Raw genomic sequence first — 18538 nt, 5'->3', positions numbered from 1 at the left:
GTATATAATCATATTCTATTTTGTATGTATTGCACACTGCCCTCACTGTGCACACGGCACTAATAATGTTTTCAGTAAATGTTTGCATTCTTTCGAGTCAGGATTAGAATTAGTTTGCCTATGTTACGCCCCTTGTTACCATAAACGTACAATTGTAATATTAATGTGATACCTACATAATCATGTGTGTAAAAACCTCAAATTGTGTCATAATAAAGCAGAACAGTTATTTGGAAAGAGCGTATCTTTTGTGTCTGTTCCCTACTGCAGTAGTTATTAATTTGGAACCACTAATCAATATGAGGATAGCAGTTGCCTATCTATAAAATGTGCAGTTCAGCACTGTAAATTGTCTATCAAAATACGGTAACTGCTGTGCTATTGAGCGTTTCTTCTGCTATATGATAAGATTGGAAGTCACTCATCTTTAACTAAGTCCTAGATGAACCCTTGTTTAATGGCCTCAGAATACACACTGTTGAGTGTATTATTTTCTCTTGCAACACCTGATGTTTTATCTCAATAAACATTCCTTCTGTCAAATGACACTTAACCTGGTCTGAGTATCTATGCTTCAAAAAACTCTGGTCATAAAAGGGCTAAAATATTTGATATTATGTCCTTACAATACTTAATTAAATGAAATACTCATACTATAAAATCTGAACAAATCAATTCAGATATTTAAACCAGAAAATGTGCTTAAATTATTGTTCGACAGGGGTTGTAAGTGGCTTATTTCTTGCATATACGGCAAAAAAAAAAAAAAAAAACCTCTACAACGAAGATTGGAAAAATTAAGAAACTATAAACTGCACCCTACAAGATTTAATAAAGCAGTATGAAAACATGACACTCAACAAGTTGCACTGTACAAAGTTTTGAGGATTGAAGGGCTTCAAAAATGTTATGTACTAGATTTCATGGGAAGCCCAATAATTCTAGAAATCAGTATCCATCAAAATAATGACAGACAGGGTCACCTGTTGCAAATGGCACCATTTCAGAATACGATATGCAGGCACTTACAAATATTTCTGAAAGAAAACTAATACCCACAGCAATCGTGCCTACTTATAAAAAATTTGACATGTTGCCATGGTAAACACAGCGACACTTTTTACACCCAAATTAGGAGTCAATTCAGTCCCTGTATCAGCGTGTTCTCAGAGAACACAAAGCACTATAACTTAAATTGTGACACATTACTTCTCATTTGCAGCTTTATGTAAATATATAATGTGGCTTACCTAACAGCAACCCACATGGCTTTAGACAAATTTCTAATAAAGCAAAAATGCAATAATATGCACATGGAATGAATGAAAAAAATTAAAAAGGTTTTACACATAACCCTCTCTATCCCTTGAGTTTAAAGGACACATTCTGCAGAGACTATGTTGACCAACGTGTACCAGACCAAGCATCACGAGTTTTTCTTATGTACACTTTTAAAACAACCTCAGCAATGCATTCACTGCAGTAAAATTAAAGATTTAATGACTAACACCTTTTTATATATTTTAGCAAGCATCTCTCCCCATCATTCACAGATAATGCCTTATTAACACTAGTGATAATGGACACTATATGGCACAGAGGCTTATTCTAATTCTAACCATTACTAATATGCACACCAGTAATGCATATTTTAGCCCCTTTTCACTATAAGCTACCAAAGATCCAGAATTTTAGCATTAAAAGTCTTGAAAGACAGGGGAGATCCTTACAAGTGGTGAAGTAGCACAACATTTAGACAAGCCTTTGGATGCTGCTTATGCAGTTCTAGTCTTTTTCTTTCCTGAGATCCAAACCAAGGTAACTGGGTTTTGTAAGAATCAGGTAATAAATGTAAACAAAACACTGGAAAAAGGTTGAGGATAAGAATAGAAGGCGCTTAGCCTCCAGTGGTTTGGAGTCTTCTAGTAACATTGAGTTCATATTCTTCCATAGTCTGTCAGACGTCACATTTAATGGTCTAGCTGGGAAGGTTACAATTTATGAAGGGTTTGTAGCAGAGTGTGTCGAGCAAGAGGCTGAGATTCCAGTGCAACATTGGGTCTGCAAAGATAGAAAGAAAAAAATATAGTAAATTAATTGTATACAGCCTTTCCCTATCCCAGGTTTAGCTGAATAATGTTTATAGTATAAGACGACATGCACATTCATATTAGCAAAGCTAGTGGTATGAACTTACTTTGAAATAAAAGCCAGCAGGACAGGAGCAAGCGATTTCTGAAAATAGTCCTGTTGCACTACATGATTCAGGGTCAGCAGGGGTCCATACAAGTGCAGAACAGGTTTAATCTTATCTTCACTCTACAAAAATATGAATACCAGTAAGCTGTTAAAATAAAATCATATTTGGTAGCATAACTGCAATCTGTCAATGTGAGGAAATACAGGAAATTCCCACTAAAAGCACCGAATTAAAGTATCATTCAATAAATGATAAACAGCTTGGATTTTAGCAGGCTGAATCTGTCATGGGTGTCTTCATTTTTGGACACAGCAGGGAGATATTGGCACTGAAGTTCACGGGCCAATTTATAATAGTAGGATGAGCGAGGCACCATGATGGAGGACAAGCTAAAAAGTCAAGTTGGTAGATGCACTATTGAGGGTTCTAGTGCCATATACAGTATCTCATGAAAGTGAGTACACCCCTCACATTTTTGTAAATATTTTATTATATCTTTTTTCATGTGAAAACACTGAAGAAATGTAAAGTAGCGAGTGTACAGCTTGTATAACAGTATAAATCTGCCGTCTCAAAATAACTCCACACACAGCCATTAATGTCTAAACTGTTGGCAACATAAGCGAGTACACCCCTAAGTGAAAATGTCCACATTTGGCCCAATTAGCCATTTTCACTCCCTGGTGTCATGTGACTCTTTCGTGTCGTTCATGAATAAGTTAAATAGGATTGGTCCCAGGACAGAATCCTGGGGTACCCCACTTTCCACACCGGACCTGAGTACTTCCCATTTATCACTACCCTCTGAACTCTCCCCTGTAGCCAGTTTTCAATCCATGTACTCACCCTATGATCCATGCAGGCAGACCTTAGTTTGCACAGTAAACGTTTGTGGGGAACTGTATCAAATGCCTTTGCAAAATCTAGATACACCACGTCTACGGCCTTCCTTTATCTAGATGGCAGCGCACCTCCTCAAACGGTTAATAGATTGATTTGGCAAGAACGATTCTTCATGAATCAATGCAGATTACTGCTAATGATACCGTTGTAATTACTAAAATCTTGTGTATAGTCCCTCATCATCCCCTCCAAGAGCTTGCATACTATTGATATTAAGACAACTGGTCTGTAATTCCCAGGGATGTATCGTGGCCCTTCTTTAAATATAAAGAATATTCGTAAAAATTAGGAACAATGGTCTGGCAATTATCTATCTATATATTATATATATATTATATAAAAAATATAGCAGTCACAGCTATATTAATTATACATATATGTATACACACACACAGTATCTCACAAAAGTGAGTGCACCCCTTACATTTTTGTAAATATTTTATTATATTTTTTCATGTGACAATGCTGAAGAAATTACACTTTGCTACAACGTAAAGTGGCGAGTGTACAGCTTGTATAACAGTGTACATTTGCTGTCCCCTAAAAATAGCTCAACACAGCCATTAATGCCTAAACCACTGGCAACAAAACGGAGTACACCTCTAAGTGAAAATGTCCAAATTGGGCCCAATTTGGCCATTTTCCCTCCCGTGTCAAGTAACTTGTTTAGTGTTACAAGGTCTCAGGTGTGACTGGGGAGCAGGTGTGTTAAATTTGGTGTTATCACTCTCACTTTCTCATACTGGTCACTGGAAGTTCAACATGGCACCTCATGGCAAAGAACTGAGGATCTGAAAAAAAAGATTTGTTGCTCTACATTAAGATGGCCTAGGCAAACTGAGCTGCATCACAGTGGCTAAGACCATATAGCGGTGTAACAGGACAGGTTCCACTCCGAACAGGCCTCAACATGGTTGACCAAAAAAGTTGTGTGCATGTGCTCTGCGTCATATACAAAGGTTGTCTTTGGGAAATAGACGTATGAGTGCTGCCAGCATTGCTGCAGAGGTTGAAGGGGTGGGGGTCAGCCTGTCACCGCTCAGATCATACGCTGCACACTACATCAAATTGGTCTGCCTCTTCTAAACATGATGCACAAAGAAAGCCTGCAAACAGACAAGTGTGTCTTGCCTACAGTCAAGCATGATGGTGGGAGCAAATTTACAAGTTATACAAGCTGTACACTCACAACTATGTTGTAGCAAAGTGTAATTTCTTAAGTGTTGTCATGTGAAAAGATATAGTAAAATATTTACAAAAATGTGAGGGGTGTACTCAATTTTGTGGGATACTGTACATAAAATAATATGCAAAGTGGTTGGAGGGAAGCTTCAGAATGGCAAATATGTTTTTATTACAAATTATTCGAGCAGACTGCAGTTCCTCTAAGGTGAAAAACCTTATTTGCTGCAGCGCTCCCCCAGACCCCCCCTCCCCCCTTTTTCTTACCAGAGCCCATTTGTTCCAGCGCCACGCAAGAGCCCAGCGACTCCAGCCGCTGACTCATCTCATTGGACTGATTGATAGAAGCAGGAGCCGTTGGCTCCCGCTGCTGTCAATCACATCCAGAGAGGCGGGAGCAGGGCCGAGTCCTGCTGTCTGTGTCAATGGATGCAGCACCAGGACTTGTGAGCACTTCCGCATGATTGCCCCATGAAAAGTGGATCTCCGTAGGGGCACTGGAAAGGGAAGGAGCCAGGAGCACCAGCGGGGCAACCCAGAAGAGGAGGATAAGGCTGCCCTGTGCACAGAGCAGGTAGATATAACATGCTTGTTATCTATATTTTTTGAGCTATTCTGTCACCCACAGGGTGTAAGGTAGACTTTTTTACACAGTGGTGCGAGTTTTTTTTTTGTCTTGGGGAACATGGGATACATGCTTCCTGGAAGTGTGTTTTCAGTGATGGATTATAAAGAAGAAGAAAAGCTATAATTACTTTTTTTTTTGTTAATTTTAATTTCCTTTTATTTGAAGATTCTTTATGTGAACTTTTTAAAAGATTGGGCTTTATTCACTAATCACTTTTATGTTACAGATTTTATACTATTGGCGATTTATATGTGATTAATAGTACTTTGATGCGTATGACCAGAATAAGGGATACCAAATACCTACAACTAAAATACTCTGCCTTTGATTGTAATTTCTCAAATAACACAGGATTAAATTACCTTAAGAAGACCCATGCGCACAAGTAAACTGGTAACAAACATATCCGGCTGAAAAACTGAACTGCCAAAAGCTTTCTTCATTAAACAGTCTAAAAAAAAAGGAAGGGTAAATAAATTAAACAGACCGATACCAAAGGCAAAAGATGGGTGCATAAAAAATAGCTTCTTACCAACAGTTTCTTCCACTGCCGTTTTCACTGCCTGTTCATCTCGGTACACAGATGATATCTGAATGAAGGCCTGTACCACCTTTTCAATGTCTGTAACATCAGTCTAGAATGCAAAGGACAAAGTAAAAGTTTATTCAGCCTAAAATTGGCCACACATACACAGATTTCAATCTGATTGTACAATCACCTTTAGCTTTAAAGTGAGGGCCAATCTAAACAACTATATTATTCATATTCAAAATAAGTAGGCGTTTGCAATACATTGTTCTTTTTACTTATCAATATTTTTATGGAAATAATGTTATTTAAGGCACAATTGATAAACAGTGACAAAAACAGAAATGAAAATTGAGCACCCTCTGTCTGTCTTTCAAGGGATCATAAACATAGCACCTTTGGATAAAATACAGAGCAATCTCAACATAAAACGTGTTTGGCGGAAGTGCCAAATAACGTAACCATAGAACAAACAAAAAAGAAAAAATGTAAGTCGTTCACTGCAGAATCAAGAATATATCTCTGATCAATTAGGGACCAGTTGCAAATTGTCCCATCAAGCTACTTTAACTTATAACATTAGGAATGACTTTCACAAGCAGAAAGAAATATGTTGTAAGCAATAGAGGAAAGGGGAGGGTAAGGAAATAGGGAAGGGGGAGGGTTAATGGGTTAAAGAAAGGGATCCCCTGTATACATTTCTACTAGTATCATGTCAGCCTAGTGATAGAGAGAGAGAAGAGAGAGAGAGCGGAAGAGGGTTGGCTAGAATCTTTTTCATTAACTATGATCCAGTTATGTTTATTCTTCACGTGGTCGAGGGGAACCACTGACTGCGTCCAATATTTAGCGATAGTTATTCTAGCTGCCAAGAACATATATGTAATTCGTTTTGTTGATTTTTTGGGGACCTCATCAGAAAACTTTTGAAAAAGTGCTGGTTCCAGGGATCTACGTATATTAACCCCGTCACAGAGTATGCTAGGTTAACCACTTGACCACTGGGCACTTAAACACCCTTAATAACCAGACCAATTTTCAGCTTTCGGTGCTCTCACATTTTGAATGACAATTACTCAGTCATGCAACACTGGACCTATATGAAATTTTTGTCCTTATTTTCACACAAATGGAGCTTTCTTTTGGTGGTACTTAATCACCGCTGGGTTTTTTATTTTTTGTGCTATAAAAGAAAAAATACAGAAAATTCTGTAAAAAAATGAATTTTTCTTCATTTCCGTTATAAAATTTAGCAGATTAGTAATTTTTTCTTCATACATTTTGGCCAAAATTTATACCACTACATATCTTTGGTAAAAATAAGTACAAATTGGTGGATATTATTTGGTCTTTGTGAAAGTTATAGAGTCCACAAGCTGTGGTGCCAATATCTGAAAATTGATCACACCTGAAGTACTGACGACCTATTTCAATTCTTGAGACCCTAACATGCCAGAAAAGTACAAATACCCCCCATATGACCCCTTTTTAGAAAGAAGATATTCCAAGGTATTTAGTAAGAGGCATGATGAGATTTTTGAAGTTGTCATTTTTTCCCACAATTCTTTGCAAAATCAAGATTTTTTTTTACTTTTTTTTTTTTTTTTTTCACAAAATTGTCATATTATCAGTTTATTTCTCACACAGCATATGCATACCACAAATTACACCCCAAAACACATTCTGCTATTACTCCCGAGTACGGCGATACCACATGTGTGAGACTTTGACACAGTGTGGCCACATACAGAGGCCCAACATGCAGGGAGCGCCATCAGGCGTTCTGGAACACCCAGGACAATTCTGACATTTCTCTCCTACATGTAAAAATCATCATTTATTTGCTAGAAAATTACATCGAATCGTTGCAACTTTTTATCTCGCACGGTATTTGCGCAGCAATTTTTTGGAAAAAAAACAGTTTTGTACTTAAAAAAAAAAAAAAAAAAAAAATGAAGTTACACCGAGTAAATCGATACCTAACATGTCACTCTTCAAAATTGCACAGGCTCGTGGAATGGCGCCAAACGTCGCTACTTAAAAATCCCCATAGGCGACTATTTAATTTTTTTTTTACTGGTTATATGTTTTGAGTTACAGAGGAGGTCTAGGGCTAGAATTATTGCTCTCGCTCTAACGTTCTCAGCGATACCTCACATGTGTGGTTTGAACACCTTTTTTTATATGTGGGCGGGACTTACGTATGCGTTCGCTTCTGCATGCGAGCACACGGGGACAGGGGCGCTTTAAAAAAAAAAAAAACATTTTATTGTTCATTGTACTTTATTTTTTTTTAGTTTGACATTTTTTTCCCCAAAAATAAATTTTTCGATCACTTTTATTCCTATTACAAGGAATGTAAACATCCCTTGTAATAGGAATATGGCATGACAGGTCCTCTTTACAGTGAGATATGGGGTCAATAAGACCCCGCATCTCACCTCTAAGCTGGGAAGCCTGAAAAAAAAAAAAAGATTCTGGATTTGATCGTATTGGCGAGTCGGTAGAAGCACCGGAGGGCGGCGGGAGGGGGGGGGGGGTGTCTATGGCTGTGTATTGCAGGGTATCACTGACTATGGCTGGGTATATCAGAGTATGGCTGGGTATCTCAGAGTATGGCGTTGCAGAGTATTGTGTTGCAGAGCATTGCAGGATATTGGAGGGTGTTGCAGAGCATTGCAGAGTGTTGCACGGTATTGGCGGGTGTTGCAGAGCATTGCAGAGTGTTGCAGAGCATTGCAGAGTGTTGCAGGGTGTTGCAGGGTATTGCAGAGTAATGGCAGGGTATTGCAGGGTATGGCAGGGTAATGCAGAGTATTGCAGTGTAATGCAGAGTATTGCAGGGTATTGCAGAGTAATGCAGGGTATTGCAGGGTATTGCAGAGTAATGGCAGGGTATTACAGAGTATTTGCAGGGAATTGAGGGGTTAATTTTCGGTGAGCAGCGATGTGGGCACTGCAGATGCAGCCCACATCGCTGCTGACACCGATCTCTTCCCCCTCCGCTGTTCCGATCGGTACAGAGAGGGGGAGGGAGGAACCGGCGTCATAACATGACGCCGGTTTGTTTACAAGTGATCACTCCGTCATTTGACGGAGCGATCACGTGGTAAACGGCCGCTATGAGCGCCCGTTTACTGTGATCCGTGATGCGCCGGGTCCTGTGGACCCAGCGGTCACGGATGCTCTCGAGTGCGCGCCCCAGGGGGCGCGCGAGAGCGAAATTCTGGGAGGACGTCATATGACGGCCTCCCAGAGTTAAGAAACCGCCCTGAAGCCGTCATTCGGCTATAGGGCGGTTATTAAGTGGTTAAACATACAAATACAAAATCTATTGACTATAGGGCACTGCCACCAAACATGAAACATTGTACCCATCTGGCCACAACGTCTACAGCAGGTGGGTGACACAGACGGATGCATCTTTGCGACTCTGGTCGGGATCAAATACCAACGTAGAAGTGTTTTATAATTGGTTTCAGTTAAGGTTGTATTGATAGATATTTTGGATAAAGCATAGGCAATATCTTGAATACCACAATGGAAATATCGGATTGGCAAGTCTGGTTCCCATTGAGTCATGTAAGGGAGCTTAGCATTTGAGTCAGTCAGGGTAGTATATATTGTAGATATCCTTCCCCGTAAGAGGCCCTTTGTTTGACACGATAATTCAAAATTTGTAAGTATAAGGGGTCCATCTAACAGGTTAAAGTGGAGGGCCACCCTGAAAACAAAAAAATAGTAAAAATTACAAAAAAATCTAAAAAAAAAAAAAAATGAATTTTTTTTTTTTTTGTTACTTACCAGAAATGCCTGTTGCTAGGCACATAATCCTAATCTTCCTCTTCCTCCTCTGCGGAGATCTTCTGTCTTCTCTCCTCGTCGCGGCGTCTTCTAGGTAATGGGTCGCGCTGTGTTCTGGGAACTGTGTGTTCCAGAACACAGCGCGTCCCATTCAGAAAGTGCTACGGGACTCGCGCATGCGCAGTAGGAAACGGGCAGTGAAGCCATAAGGCTCCACTGCCTGTTTCCCTTAGAGGGAATGGCGGCGCCGGGACCCGAGAGCCGAGTCGGCCTCGGGCGGCCGACATCGCGGGCGCCCTGGACAGGTAAGTGTGTTTATTAAGTCAGCAGCTGCAGTGTTTGCAGCTGCTGACTTTTTTTTTTTTCTTAAACGGCCCTCCTCTTCAAGTTTAGACCGTACATAATAAATAATCTGATAATATCTAAATAGTTCGCCGGAGCGCATTTGAAACATGTCTTTAAAAAATTGCAACGAGTGTGACTGATCCCCATTAAGGTAGTCTCCTATCCTAACAAGCCCTTTGTTGAGCCACCATAGCAATAGCAATGGAGTCATTCCGGGAGGGAACTCAGGGTTAAAGAATATGGGAGCAAGTGGAGTATGTGGGGAAGACAAAGGTTTGCGATGTCGTTCTCTATCCCAGACCGCTAGTGAATGAGACAGGGTAGGACACAAAATAGGAGGGTGAAAACGGCTAGGGAGCCACATTAGAGAACCTATGGTGAAAGGGTGGCATGAAAGAACCTCAATAGAGACAAAGAGGGATCTAGATCCTTTGGCAGTTGTGTAAGAAAGTGGAGTTATTTCAGCCGCTTGATAATAAGCTTGTAAATTAGGGAGGCCAAGCCCACCATTTGGTTTCGAGATGTACAATGTAATTTTATTAATTTGAGGTTTCTTATTGCTACAAATAAAATGAAGGATGTTGGATTGTAGGCACTGTATATCTCCCCTCGGAATCACAACTGGTAAAGTCCTGAAATAATAAAGTATCCTAGCAAGAAAGGTCAGCTTAATAGAACGGATTCTGCCAAACCAAGACAAGGGATAGCCTGCCCATCGTTGAAGATCCACCTGGAGTCGTCAGAAGAGCGGCGATTAATTAGTCCAATAGAGATTATTGTCATCTGGATGCCTAAATATGGGAGGGAGCTTTGTGGCCATTGGAAATTATAAGTACAGGCAGTCCCCGGGTTAGAAACAAGATAGGGACTGTAGATTTGTTCTTAAGTTGAATCTGTTTGTAAGTCGGAACAGGCCCCTATTTTAAGTATAGCTCCAGCCAAAAAATCTATTTTTAAGCTTTTTGGATAGCATAGGGAAGAGTTATCACCCCTGTAACATTTGTTTTGCTGTCTGTGCCTCAGATTTCACCTCACATTTGGTCCCAATGACAATTGGATTTTAAAAATCGTGGGCTGTTAGGCAAACAAGGATTGGTAATAAAGCATCAGTGGAGAAACCTTTTTCCCATATTAAGGCACCTTTCACACTGGGGCGGTGCGGGCGTTGGCGGTAAAGCTCCACAATTTTTATCTTTACCGTCATTTTAGCGGCGGTCTGCGGCCGCTAGTGGGGCGTTTTGCTGGCGGTATAGCCACGCTGCCCCATTGATTTCAATGAGTAGGAGCGATTTAGGAGCGGTGAAAACACCGCTCCTTTCACCCCTCCAAAGATGCGGCTAGCAGGACTTTTTTCAACGTCCGGCTAGCGCTCTGCTCCAGTGTGAAAGCCCTCAGGCTTTCACACTGGAGTGAAAGGGGCCGTTTTTTTTCCAGACGCTACACAGGCGCTATTTTTAGCACTGTAGCGTCTGAAAACCACCCCAGTGTGAAAGGGGCCTAACTCTTACAGGAGTGAATTTCCCTTCCTAGGGGTAGATTTCCTCTCACTTCCTGTTGTCTTCCTCCATTTGTAAGTAGGAGTCGTTTGTAAGTAGGGGACTGCCTGGATTTCATAAGGTCAAGACCGTCGAGGGGGGTAAAGAAATATTAAGGGCTGTCGTTTTTTGGGTATTTAACCACCTCAATACAGTGCACTTACACCCCCTTCCTGTCCAGACCAATTTTCAGCTTTCAGCACTCTCACAGTTTGAATGACTCAGTCATGCAGCACTGTAACCATATGAAACTTGTGTCCTTTTTTCCACACAAATATAGGTTTATTTTAGTGGTATTTAATCACTAGTGTTTTTATTTTTTGTGCTATAAATAAAAAGAAAACTTACATTTTGTGAAAAAAAAGCCTTTTTTTTGTTTCCGTCATAAAATTTTGCTAATTATTAATTTTTCTTCATAAATTTTGGCCACAATTTATACCGCTACATATCTTTGATAAAAATAACCCAAATGTGTGTATATTATTCTGTCTTTGTGAAAGTTATAGAGCAGGGGTGCCCAACCAGTGGCTCGGGGGCCACATGTGGCCCACGGTGCTCTCTGATGTGGCCCGCGACCTCCTGCTCTGGGATAGAATAGAAAGAATACTGTTATTAAAAGTCAGTTTATTACTAAAATCCCAGTGTATATATGGGCATATCGTTTATGCAGTTAATTCTTTGAAAAATTAAGATTTTTTTTACAAAATTGTCATATTATTAGGTTATTTCTCACGAACAGCATATGCAACAAATTACACCCCAAAATACATTCTGCTACTCTCCCCGAGTATGGCGATACCACATGTGTGAGACTTACACAGTCTGGCCACATACAGAGCACCAACATTGACGTAGCACCTTCAGGCGTTCCATGAGCAAAAATGACACATCTCATTTCACAACCACCTTTTGAAGGCCCTGGAGCACCAGGACAATGGAATTGCCCACAAAATTACCCCATTTTGCAAAACAAACACCCCAACGTATAATCTATGAGGCATAATGAGTCTTTTGAATGGTTCATTTTTTTCCAGAAGTTTTTGGAAATGTGGAAAAAAATTAACACACTTTTTTTTTTTTTTACACAAAGTTGTCAATTTATAAGATATTTCTAACACATAGCAAGTATATAGCAAAAATTACACCCCAAAGCACATTTTACTGCTACTCTTCCCGAGTATGGTGATAACACATGTGTAAGACTTTTACACAGCCTGGCCACATAGAGAGGCCAAACATTGAAGTAGAACCTTCAGGCGAGCTAGGAGCATACATTACACATCTCATTTCATTCCTACCTATCACACTTTTGAAGGTCCTTGAGCACCAGGACAGTGGAATTACCTACAAAATGACCCCATTTTGGAAAGTAAACACCCCAACGTATATTCTATCAGGCATGGGCTGCAAATGGGTACTTGGGTACTCTGATGGGCTGCAGATAGGTACTCGGGTACTCTGATGGGCTGGTGACAGGTACTCGGGTACCCTGATGGGCTGGTGACAGGTACTCGGGTACTCTGATGGGATGGTGACGGGTACAGCGATGGCCTGGTGACAGGTACTCGGGTACTACGGTGGCCTGGTGACAGGTACTCTGGTACTCCGGTGGCCTGGTGACAGGTACTCGGGTACTCCGGTGGCCTGGTGACAGGTACGCCGATGGCTTGGTGACAGGTACTCGGGTACTCCGGTGGCCTGGTGGTGACAGGTACTCGGGTACTCCGGTGGGATGGTGACGGGTACAGCGATGGCCTGGTGACAGGTACTCGGGTACGCCGGTGGCCTGGTGGTGACAGGTACTCGGGTACGCCGGTGGCCTGGTGACAGGTACTCGGGTACGCCGGTGGCCTGGTGACAGGTACTCGGGTACGCCGGTGGCCTGGTGACAGGTACTCGGGTACGCCGGTGGCCTGGTGACAGGTACTCGGGTACGCCGGTGGCCTGGTGACAGGTACTCGGGTACGCCGGTGGCCTGGTGACAGGTACTCGGGTACGCCGGTGGCCTGGTGACAGGTACTCGGGTACGCCGGTGGCCTGGTGACAGGTACTCGGGTACTCCGGTGGCCTGGTGACAGGTACTCGGGTACTCCGGTGGCCTGGTGACAGGTACTCGGGTACGCCGATGGCTTGGCGACAGGTACTCGGGTACGCCGATGGCCTGGTGACAGGTACTCGGGTACGCCGATGGCCTGGTGACAGGTACTCGGGTACGCCGATGGCCTGGTGACAGGTATTCGGGTACTCTCATGGGATGGTGACAGGGTACTCGGGTACTCCGATGGCATGGTGACAGGGTACTCGGGTACTCTGATGGGATGGCGACAGGGTACTCGGGTACTCCGGTGGCCTGGTGACAGGTACTCTGGTGGCCTGGTGACAGGTACTCGGGTACTCCGATGGCCTGGTGACAGGTACTCGGGTACGCCGATGGCCTGGTGACAGGTACTCGGGTACGCCGATGGCCTGGTGACAGGGTACTCGGGTACTCTCATGGGATGGTGACAGGGTACTCGGGTACTCCGATGGCATGGTGACAGGGTACTCGGGTACTCCGATGGCCTGGTGACAGGTATTCGGGTACTCTCATGGGATGGTGACAGGGTACTCGGGTACTCCGATGGCATGGTGACAGGGTACTCGGGTACTCTGATGGGATGGCGACAGGGTACTCGGGTACTCCGGTGGCCTGGTGACAGGTACTCCGGTGGCCTGGTGACAGGTACTCGGGTACTCTGGTGGCCTGGTGACAGGTACTCGGGTACTCCGATGGCCTGGTGACAGGTACTCGGGTACGCCGATGGCCTGGTGACAGGTACTCGGGTACGCCGATGGCCTGGTGACAGGGTACTCGGGTACTCTCATGGGATGGTGACAGGGTACTCGGGTACTCCGATGGCATGGTGACAGGGTACTCGGGTACTCCGATGGCATGGTGACAGGTACTCGGGTACTCTGATGGGATGGCGACAGGGTACTCGGGTACTCCGATGGGATGGTGACAGGTACTCGGGTACTCTGATGGGATGGCGACAGGGTACTCGGGTACTCCAATGGCCTGGTGACAGGGTACTCTGATGGGATGGTGAAAGGTACTTGGGTACTCCGATGGGATGGTGACGGGTACACTGATGGCCTAGTGACAGGTACTCAGGTACTCCGATGGGATGGTGAAAGGTACAGCGATGGCCTTGGTGACAGGTACTCGGGTACTCCGATGGCCTTGGTGACAGGTACTCGGGTACTCCGATGGCCTTGGTGACAGGTACTCTGGTACTCCGATGGCCTTGGTGACAGGTACTCGGGTACTCCGATGGCCTTGGTGACAGGTACTCGGGTACTCCGATGGCCTTGGTGACAGGTACTCGGGTACTCCGATGGCCTTGGTGACAGGTACTCTGAAGGGCGGTGATAGGTTCTCGGGTACTCATATGGACTGTGACAGGTACTCGGGTACTCAGATGAACTGACAGGTACTCGGGTACTCATATGGACTGTGACAGGAACTCGGGTACTCATATGGACTGTGACAGGAACTCGGGTACTCAGGTGGTCTGTGACAGGTACTCGGGAACTCTGATGGGCTGTGACAGGTACTCGGGAACTCTGATGGGCTGTGACAGATACTGGGAAACTCTGATGGGCTGTGAAAGGTACTCGGGTACTCCTATGGACTGTGACGGGTACTCAGGTGGGCTGTGACAGGTACTCTGATGGGTGCTGACACCACACAGTGGGGGTGGAACCATCTGTGATCGCCAATGACTTCATCATTGCCGATCAAGTGGCAAACAGCCATACCCAATGGCTGCTCACCCCCCCCCCCCCTCGGTGACGAGCGGTGTCTCCGTGCCACGAGGCCACAGAACGAACAGGGATGCATGCGCACGATTGCACGCATTCCCTGTTTAAATGGGAGGACGTCACGACAGCCTCCCGCCACAAGAGCCATGCCGCCTGGCCGTCATTTGACAGCCGGCGGTTGGCAAGCAGTTAAAGAAAGCCCTGAGATCTGGGAAAATTGGTGGAACAGTCAAAAGATTAGGTAAAGTAATTTGGGGATTTGTGACATACATGAGGATGTCGTCAGTGAACAAGGAACATTTATGCTCCTGTTGTCCGCAACATATGCCATGTATATTAGGATGAGATTGAATTGCTACAGCTAGGGGTTCAATTGCTAGGGTAAATAGCAATGGAGAAAGTGGGCAACCCTGTCTCGTTCCGCGCTGGATAGGAAACAATGCTGATTCATGACCCCGAATGGAAACCTGGGCCGACGGATTACTATAAAGTTGCTTAAGCAATAGGATAAAAGGAGGGCCAAATCCAAAAGCTTCCAGAATAGTAAATAAGTAAACCCAAATTAAGCTATCAAAGGCCTTATGAAGGTCCAATGAGAGATGTAGTAGTTCCCTATATACAGGGGCATCCCCCATTTGGAGTGTACCGCAGAGATCAATGCTATGGACCGACAAATTTGATCCAACGTTGGCATTTGGTTATAAAACCAGATTGATCTTTGTGAATGTATACCAAAAAAGTACAGAGATGTAAAACTAAACGTTTTGTTAAGATTTTGAGATCACAATTGATCAATGAGATAGGACTGTAGTTAAGAATGCCTGTGGAGTCCTTGTGTGGTTTGGGAATGACAGTGATGTACTCCATATTTTCATCTATAGGGACTTTTCCGCCATCTCACAAGAAATGAAAGTAGAGAGCCATATGAGAAGATAACTGTTCAGAAAATTTCTCATAATAATTATTAGAGAGGTCATCAGGGCTCGGTAATTTATGTAATGACAATATCTTAATAGTATTATGCATTTCCTCACATGTAATGGGTTGGTCCAAAAGTTCTCTATGGGATTCCGTGAGAGATGGCAGAGATAAGGTGTGCAAGAAATTATTAATGGAAACAGGAATGTGGCTCTGGGATGGGTTTTATAATTCAGTGTAAAAATCTTGAAATTCCGGAAGAACCTTATGGGGATGTTGGGAAATATTGCCTCTTGAGAGTCTCATTTTTGGAAGAGCTACATGTGAATGTTTAGGGTAAGCTTACGTGCTAACAATGAATTCAGCCGATGCCGCCAAGTGAAGAACTTATTGGTCCAGCGTAAATGTTTCTCTGCCTTTGTAGTGAGGCAGATATTCATTTCTGTTCAAGTTAAATCAACCGGTCAGGGTGTGGGGAACGTTTGTGTTGGGTAGCTAGGGCTTCGAATTGCCTAGTCTTGGCACTGATCACCTAGTTACAAGCTTTTTTAACATCTTTTTTTTTTTTTTTTAAACAAAACAATATTGAACATTATGTTTATACACAAGTAGCCACCTTAAAATCCAACCATTACTTAACAAAACTGAATTGAAAGACTTTTTTTAGTCTATTTTATATTTCACCTGTGCCCAGACATTTATTTATGGAAATTAGCATTGCTTAACAGTCAGAGAGGACACAGACTTTTGCAGTCATTTCCATAGGCTTCCTGGATAGCTGCAATGTAGTGAAGTCTCCACTGGAGAAGAATTGAAGAATAAAAAAGCACTAGGAAGAAAATATGGCCATTTTCCTAGTACACAAGCAAAAACTGAGGCATGCTCATAGTAAGAAAGGTCATCTTGGGCTGGCCTTTAGTTGTTTTGTTTTACCAGTCCAATTGCCCTATAGGTGGCAGTATAACTCAAAGGTTAACCACTTGCCGACCAAGCCATACCCGAAAGACGGCTACAGCGTGGTCAGCTAATTCTGGGAGGGCATACAATGATAACCTCCCAGACTTGCGCTTCCCGCATGCCCCCGGAGTGTGCACATGGAAGTGTCCCTGCTTGCTGGGTTCACTGGATCCGGCACATCACCGATTGCGGTAAAGGGCCAATGACAGCTGTTTACGCCGTCCAATGATGGAGCAATCGCTTGTCAATAAACCGCTGCATATCCTGTTTAGCTCCTCTCCTCGAACGCTGTACATAACGATCGGTACATTGTGCACTCACCTCTGCCTCATTCTAGCCCATCTGTGTGTGCCTCATTTATGCCTCACCTGTGCCTCATTCATGCCTCACCTGTGCCTCATTCATGCCTCATCAATGCCACAGCATTGCCTCATCCGTGGTCATCCATGCCACATGAGTGCTCATCCGTGCCACATGAGTGCCACTGCAGTGCTCATCAGTGCCTCACAACAGTGTAATAGGTAGTCAGGAAATGCAATTTGTAATTTTATGTCGCTAGAGCACCTGATGGTGACCCCTGAATGTTGGGCCTGTATGGGGCCAGGCTGTGTAAAAGTCTCACACATGTGGTATCGCCATACTCAGGAGCAGTAGCAGAATTTATTTTGGGGTTTAGTTGCAAGTATGCCTATATAGTGTGTGAGAAATAACTTGGTAATATGACAATTTTGTTTAAAAAAAATAAATAAATAAAAAAGATCTTCATTTTGCAATGACCAAATAATATATACTTATTTTGGTTATTTTTTTTTTTTTTACCAAAGATATGTAGCAGTATAACTTTTGGCCAAAATTTAAAAAGAAAAATTAATTAAAAATTTTATACCAAAAAGAAAATGCATTTTTTTTAAACAAAATTTTTAGTCTATTTTCATTTATAGCGCAAAAAAAAAAAAACCCAGTGGTGATTAAATACCATCAAAGGAAGCTCCATTTGTGTGAAAAAAAGGACAAAAATGTAATATGGGTACAGTGTTGCATGACTGAGTAAATGTGAGTGCTGAAAGCTGAAAAATTGGATTTTTGTACTCACCGTAAAATCCTTTTCTCAGAAGTTTATCGACGAACTCAGCTCCAGTAATCTTGACCGTAGAGTTAGTACGCCACCTTCAGGACTAGGCAGAGCATGTAATACATGTGAAAAAAACAGAACTTTACAGTTCCGCCCAGGGGGGCGGTCCATCTGGTAAAAAACCCTCAGCCTGCTTCCTGCAGCTCAGTACGTCAACAAGCAGTATAATGTAAACCAATAGGAGGGGGAGGGTGCTGTGTCCTTCAATGAAATTCAGAGAAAAGGATTTTACGTTGAGTACAAAAATCCCATTTTCTCTTTCGTTCATTGACGGACACAGCTCCAGTAATCTTGACCATAGGGACGTCCCCAAGCAGTGTCATAACGAGGGGTGGAAACAGAAACATAACTTCACCCACAACCAGTGGTGCTCCCTAACAGGGGAGTCCCCATCTGAACTAACCGCATCAGAACTTGCGGTCAACAAATGCAGAAAGGTGCATTAATATTCAAAAGGTAACTTTTTCTTAACAGAAGAAAGTGTAAATTTGCAACTTTACACGGCCGCCTGCAAAACTTTGCAGCCAAAGCAGGCATCAGAGGATGCAGTTAAATCCACTTTGTAGAACTCTGTAAAGGTGTGAACAGACGACCAAGTGGC

General features: G+C 43.0%; 1 protein-coding gene across 5 annotated transcripts in view; it reads right to left on the bottom strand.

The window, feature by feature from the left end:
• Window positions 1–813: 813 nt before the first annotated feature.
• The window catches only part of RANGAP1 (Ran GTPase activating protein 1), a 289117-nt gene continuing 271392 nt past the window's right edge, over window positions 814–18538 (bottom strand). For all 5 annotated transcript variants that reach the window (XM_077452418.1, XM_077452420.1, XM_077452421.1 and 2 more), the window contains 4 exons: window positions 5446–5548; window positions 5276–5364; window positions 2198–2319; window positions 814–2061 (listed from right to left, as the gene is read on the bottom strand). In XM_077452418.1, coding sequence (XP_077308544.1) covers window positions 1992–2061; window positions 2198–2319; window positions 5276–5364; window positions 5446–5548 — 384 coding nt within the window. In that variant the 3' untranslated portion in view covers window positions 814–1991. The remainder of the gene's footprint in view (window positions 2062–2197; window positions 2320–5275; window positions 5365–5445; window positions 5549–18538) is intronic.

The sequence above is a fragment of the Lithobates pipiens genome, unplaced genomic scaffold (genome assembly GCF_037356315.1).
Source record: "Lithobates pipiens isolate NorthernLeopardFrog02 unplaced genomic scaffold, aLitPip1_a1.2 Scaffold_23, whole genome shotgun sequence".
Lineage (NCBI taxonomy): Eukaryota > Metazoa > Chordata > Amphibia > Anura > Ranidae > Lithobates > Lithobates pipiens.
The sequence above is the reverse complement of the archived record's forward strand: the minus strand, read 5'-3'. Positions and strand labels throughout refer to the sequence as shown.